The sequence below is a fragment of the Gadus macrocephalus genome, chromosome 23 (assembly GCF_031168955.1).
Source record: "Gadus macrocephalus chromosome 23, ASM3116895v1".
NCBI lineage: Eukaryota > Metazoa > Chordata > Actinopteri > Gadiformes > Gadidae > Gadus > Gadus macrocephalus.
In genome coordinates this window covers 7,218,133-7,224,583 of record NC_082404.1, presented here as the reverse complement: position 1 = coordinate 7,224,583, position 6,451 = coordinate 7,218,133, and the positions used below count along the sequence as shown (strand labels likewise).

The window sequence follows — 6,451 nt, the reverse complement described above, 5'->3', positions numbered from 1 at the left end:
TGCCTTTGGGATTTTGTGCTTACCACAGGCATAAAGAAGTAGCTTACCTTTTCAATATGTACCACACAACTCTTCTGAGTAAAAATGGACGGAGATTATTAATTTAGAGCATCCTTGATGGTCATGGCAAGACGAAAATGGACCAATGTGTAACATGTCAGTAATCAGGATTTTTTATGACATGGCTTTGGATTTTAAGGGGCACCTATTTTACCACCAGGTGTGACACTGATTATGTCTGGTGATGGCCAATCAACATACCACCTGGTGGTAAAAAGAAATGGCATAGGTAACATCTCAACCTCATCAAGTCCTCATACGACTTCCTCTAGTCTGGACACACACATAGTGGTGTGAGACTGACAGAGCCATGTACAGACAGCAACGTCATCCAGACCACATGTCCAACAGAAGAGTAGTCTCTCACACACACACACACACACACACACACACACACACACACACACACACACACACAGTTAAAAATATGCAAACTGAGAACTGACCCAGTACCAAGTACCAACCTTGACATCCTAATGTCCTCAAAATTTCAGTTACACAAAAGTCTGGTCACAAACATGATGGTGTAAGCAAACTGATGACCGACAAAGCACAACACAAGCAGCAGGGCCCCCATGCACATTCGGTCCCGCTCCCTCACATTGTGCCTGTCTGGGCTGTCAGAGGAACGGGGGGCAGGTGGTGCTGTAACCTTTCTGAAGCTATTCCTGTCGGGAGCAGAGAGCTATCTGCGCCGGGGGAGTGACACGCTGCAAAAAGGGACCTCATTGGCATTAGGATAGACCGCTCTCCATCCGCATCACGTATGTGCACACTGCACACACACATACACACGGCAACCTATGAACTTAGAAACATAGAAACGCATAAACCTACATAGGCTACACGCGTTTACGCACAAGCGTGCGTGTACCAAAAAACTCTTGAGAAAAAGTAACGCATGCATGCACCTGACTGAAAAGTCTCCTCCGAGTGCCACCTGGTGGACTTTTTTTAAACAGTGATTAAAAGCATCAAGGATAAGATCGCAGATGACATTTAATTCCCCCGCTACTTACTCCTCTAACTAATCCCCTGTGATCAGGCGACTCCGAGTACAACAATGAATAAATCAAGTTTATTTTAAAAAACCATTACGTTTTGTTTGATTTTAATTACAGGCATCGCTCAGTCAACATCATTAGTGACAGACACTGAGCGTGCAGAGCAGAGGAATGTAAACCTCATCTTTTACTTATAATTGATCTATCTGCATATATTTAGGACTAAAACAAAAAACGTCTCGGAGTTTGCTGGGAGGGAACCAAACTTAAGTTTTTCACAACTCAACCAAACACTAAATACGCAGACACACCCAGGGGACAACCCGCTTTATTCAGATTACATTTAAAAAACTGTGCGCAAGTGAGTTTGTTTTGTTCCATCACTCCCCCCGGGGGCGAGGTAGCACCGCCCCGCTGTCGCTCCAGATACAGAGCCATCTGGATGTCGATGGGAAGACATTTAGGATGTACACGCACTACTAACGACCACCACACAGTCCCACTATGCTGGGATTATAGATGTCTGAATGTAAACAGCATTAGCCCAGTGAAATCGGATTTAGTGATATTTGACCAATGCCTTACTGTTCTGGAGAGCATTATTCCACACAAACAATAAATCTACAATGATGAACGCTACGGAATAGCCTACCTCAGACATGTTGACGTTCTGTAAAGTAGGCCGTAACAGATCTTAAATTAAACAGTTGGAAACCGTACGGGAGACAAGGTCTGTACCGTCAAATTGGAGTCTGCAAACCTTGAAAGGTCACATTTGTTTGGCGCTGTCAGTTTTCCATTTTTTTTTGCGACTTGCGGTTTATATATTTTGGTCTACTTGAGATTTATTGACGAGCCGGATTTGCCATAGAGACAGGCAATCAGCCGGTACCCGACACGCGGGGACCTCGAGTGTCAGCTGGGTCGGACGGGCGACGTCGACGGAATACTGATTCAACGCTACACTGTCCGAGACATCTCCAAAAGCATAATTTCAGCAACTTTTCACGTCCTGTTTTCAGGGTTACGTACGGTTCTGTGTGGAAAGATATCTCAATTATGAACACAAGTATATCTGAATGTAGTTGTGGAATGATTTAATATACACAAATGTATACAATTATTATTATTTTTAATTAAGAGAATGTCAAGTGGGCTTTACCATCCCTAAACATCAGTCCATATTTCACAAATTCACATGTAACCTATACACGCTTACAAGCACACTACACAAATACACTCCAATGATATAAGAAATAATTATTTCAATGGTACAAGATAAGCCGTCTGCAATCTCCTTAATTACAATTTGTGTCAAAATAATCAAGAAAATCTCGAGCTCAAAGTCACGTTGTCGTGACAACTTCCAACAGTCTATACATGTGTCCGCCTTCTTCTTGTAGTCTTTTATACTGGCTGGTAAAACAGACTGTAACAGCAGATAACCCGCTGGTTACATTTGCTCCAATTGGGAGAACAGACTGTACCAGTGGATCCACCCCACTGGTTACTTCTGCCCAAGCTGGGAGAACAGCTGTGCAGCGCTGTCCACGTTAACCGCTTCCTTTGGCGGCTCTCTGACTGTCTGCGGATACAGAAAAAAAAAACACTGATTAGGTCCTCAGGAAAAACAAGAAGTGTTACTGTTAAAGGGTGCCTATTTAACCACTAGGTGTGTCACAAGCCTTTTCATAAGCTATCCACTTGTAACATCACAAGGTAGTGTCATCTAATGGATAGACTAGCCCAAGACAAGCCTATAAGGTAGGCTGGGCACATCTTGTTAGACACAGCCACTAGTGATGTCACCAACAGATACAAAAAGTGTCTCTGAGGACCGAACAGCAGGGGCCTGTACCACGAAGCTCGCTTATGCCGCTTTTCCACCGCGACATGTAGCTCGACTCGACTCTACTCGACTCTACACGACTCAACACGGTAGGAGCACGGATCGTTTTACACCGCAAATAGTACCTCCTGGACGTGGGCGGGGTCGGCTGCGCGAAAGGGCCGTGACGTATTTTTGTACGCGACGCAAACAACACCTACGCAACCCACACATGGACAGAACCCACATAACAACAATGGAGGACATCGATGCGATGGTATTCGTGTTCGTATTATTAGCTGGCATGTTGAAGAAGTGGAATATGTTGGCTGCAGCGCTGCTATGGCTGTTACCAGCATGGTTGCCATGTCGCTTTCGTGACTTCGTCACACTCTCTGGCCAATCAGTGGCCGGCCGTCTGCCGACGTCACCTTTTAGCATCGGCTCAGCTCGCTTGGAACCTAGAGCTAGGCGGTACTAAAAAAAGCAGCCACTTCAGGTACCAGATACTAGAGCCCGACCGATATAGGATTTTTAAGGCCGATACCGATACAAATATTTTGTGCTGGGATTATAGATGTCTGAATGTAAACAGCATTAGCCCAGTGAAATCGGATTTAGTGATATTTGACCAATGCCTTACTGTTCTGGAGAGCATTATTCCACACAAACAATAAATCTACAATGATGAACGCTACGGAATAGCCTACCTCAGACATGTTGACGTTCTGTAAAGTAGGCCGTAACAGATCTTAAATTAAACAGTTGGAAACCGTACGGGAGACAAGGTCTGTAAAAAAAGCAGCCACTTCAGGTACCAGATACTAGAGCCCGACCGATATAGGATTTTTAAGGCCGATACCGATACGAATATTTTGTGATTTAAAAATCCGATATGCCGATATATAAAAAAATCCAGAAACGCGCAACAAAACAAACAGATTTCCCTAACATTGGTTATTTGTAGTTATCCTTTAAATCCTTTTCACTCTCAGCTAACACGTAACAACAGCAAAACTGGACATGGTAGTCATGAATTAAGTCATGCTTATCGACTTTAGAGAATTGATGGGGATGTTCTTTTAATTGTACCTGAATGTCTCGTGACAGTTGCCAACTTACCAAGAACACACTTGCACACATGAACAACACCGATGATCTCCGTCGATCTCCGTCATTCACTCTGCCTAACTCTGGCTGAATCAGCGGGTTTGGGCGTTAGAGCGCCCTCTGGTGGGCAAACTTTTTTTTTTTTTATATTCAGTTATCGGCCATTATAAATGCCGATACCGAATAGTTTGAAAAATGCCTAATATCGGCCGATAATATCGGCCTGCCGATATATCGGTCGGGCTCTGCCAGATACCATGTTTTCGCGGTGGAAACGCCAAAAATGCGAGCTGAGTCGAGCCGAAGCTTAAAAAGTCCCAATTCTCATGTATATGGAATACTTATTCACTAAAGCTTATGGAATTATATTTTTGTGCTTATTTCGAACTTGAACCCATATTTTCAAGGCCGTGCTGGCACCACATCTATGGGGGTAAAATGCATGATGATAGACCGGCGAATTTGAACCCCGGTCGCTGGCGTTCGGGTCTTATACTAATCCACTACGCTACAGCCGCTACCTCTCAGTGGTTGAAAACATGCAATACATTTCTTACATAGGGTGTATGTCAAGTGAATTCCCTAAATAAGAGAATAAGGCAGGATGGACGTTGCTTATGCATTTGTAAATCATCATCATTCGAACAATTCTGCATTTGGCATAGTTATTTTATAGACAATATGCAGAATCTTTTCACTTATACGCATATAGACTGCTTGATCTATCGTAAAGGTGAGAAAAATGACGCAAAAAACACCCCTTTCAAGTGAACGCGCACTGAACCTAAAGCGGAAAACCTGGTTAGACTAATTGAATCTAAAGTGAGATTCGTGGTACCGTTTAACTCTAATTGCGAGTTGCGGCTCTGTCGACCCAGGTTTTCCCAAGAAAGCCTGGGTATGTTCAGCGAGGTTCGTGGTATACCCCCCAGGTCTGGTGGAACAACAACGGCCTAATTGAGGGACTTTGGGCCTTGTACCTGCGTGGGTTTCTGCGGCGCAGGAGCCACACTTTTAGAGATGCTCTTCACGTCCCTCTGGACCTCTGTGAAGATCTGGTTCAGGTTCTCCACCTTCTCATGTTTCACAGCGTTCATCTGGAAAGACAACACGTACACACGTGATGTTGCTTCTCCAACAACACACTGCTTCGCAGCGGGTGGCAATCAACAAACCTGCGACCCCAGGATCACGCAAGGCGAATTCTCTAACCGTTATAGCGTTCTTAATATACTAACCCTACGTTCAAATACCCATACTACCAAACGCCGTAAAAATATATAGTATGGAAATGCAGTATGCTAATAATACCAGGATGTTGCACAACAGCCGGCCGCATTTCGCAGTATGCAAGTCAGCATGCCTTTTAGCTATTCTGCCCAACAATCTATTCTGCCCTCTGCTCAGCTGTGTGCAACAGTACATACTTTGTAAGAGAGGCTGCAGTAAGTTCTACACATAAAAAAAAAAAAAAAGTGTGATTTGGAAAACACAGGAGTGACAAATAAATACATACATAGCATCAAGGCAGAATGTGAGTGTGCTTACTTGTTTCAGTGAGGTTTTGACTCGTTTTGCCTTGTTCTTACTTTTGCCTTGTTTGTTGGCCACCTGGAAGACATTTTGCTGCTTCTTAACCCTTGGTTTGTTTTTCCCCATGACTGACCTGAGACTAGAGCAGGAAACAACAATAAGCATGTTACGATTCTGTAAGTACTCCCTACTGACTCAGATATTCCACATTCCCTATAATGATCCATGCTTGTCTTAACCTAAACAATAAAGCGTTTTTCCTTCTTTTTTTTATGAACGCGACAATTTTTTATTTTTTTTTCTAATGTGCAATAACGTCTATGCATACGTAGTCCATACATGCCCATGGACGCAGTCCCAAACATTCAAATAGATCACTTTCAATGATGTGACATCGATACAATTTGTGGACAACTGATACCTGCCCAACTAAAGAAAAAAATGAAAACAGTCAAGATGCAAAGCATAATCAATCGTACGTGTAAGTGTCATTCATCACAATGAATATCATTCAGTCGGAATATGAATAGGTTTTTTTCTGGTTGATGATTCTTAAAGTGTTGGCAAAAAAGGTGACATGGTAAGTAATGTCAGGTTACTGGAAAGGTAGCCGAGCCAAGAAAGTTCATCATCAAACGATGCCAATGGAACGTTACGAACTAAAACTCTTGAATGGCTTCATTGTATAACAGCCGTTCACGTGAGGGGAAATAAAGCGAGGTTAGAAAAGTTAGGCTGTTAAACTGAAAGCTTTCGTTTCTAATGTTTACAACGCGTTGGCGAAGGAGAGAGCAGCACTGTGTGGACGCAGGCACAAGTGACAATTTAAGTTCTAACAAATCCACAATTCACTTCATAACATTATACTTTAAAGGATGTGCAACAAAATAAATAGGCTACATGTATTTCACCGAGG

At 43.2% G+C, this 6,451-nt stretch overlaps 1 protein-coding gene across 1 annotated transcript in view; it reads right to left on the bottom strand.

The window, feature by feature from the left end:
* Window positions 1-2,179: 2,179 nt before the first annotated feature.
* Window positions 2,180-6,451, bottom strand: part of rbis (ribosomal biogenesis factor) — a 4,451-nt gene continuing 179 nt past the window's right edge. Inside the window, exons 2-4 of the mRNA XM_060044478.1 lie at window positions 5,551-5,668; window positions 4,983-5,099; window positions 2,180-2,649 (exon numbers count right to left, since the gene is read on the bottom strand). Of these exons, the coding sequence (XP_059900461.1) occupies window positions 2,572-2,649; window positions 4,983-5,099; window positions 5,551-5,668 (313 nt within the window). The 3' untranslated portion in view covers window positions 2,180-2,571. The remainder of the gene's footprint in view (window positions 2,650-4,982; window positions 5,100-5,550; window positions 5,669-6,451) is intronic.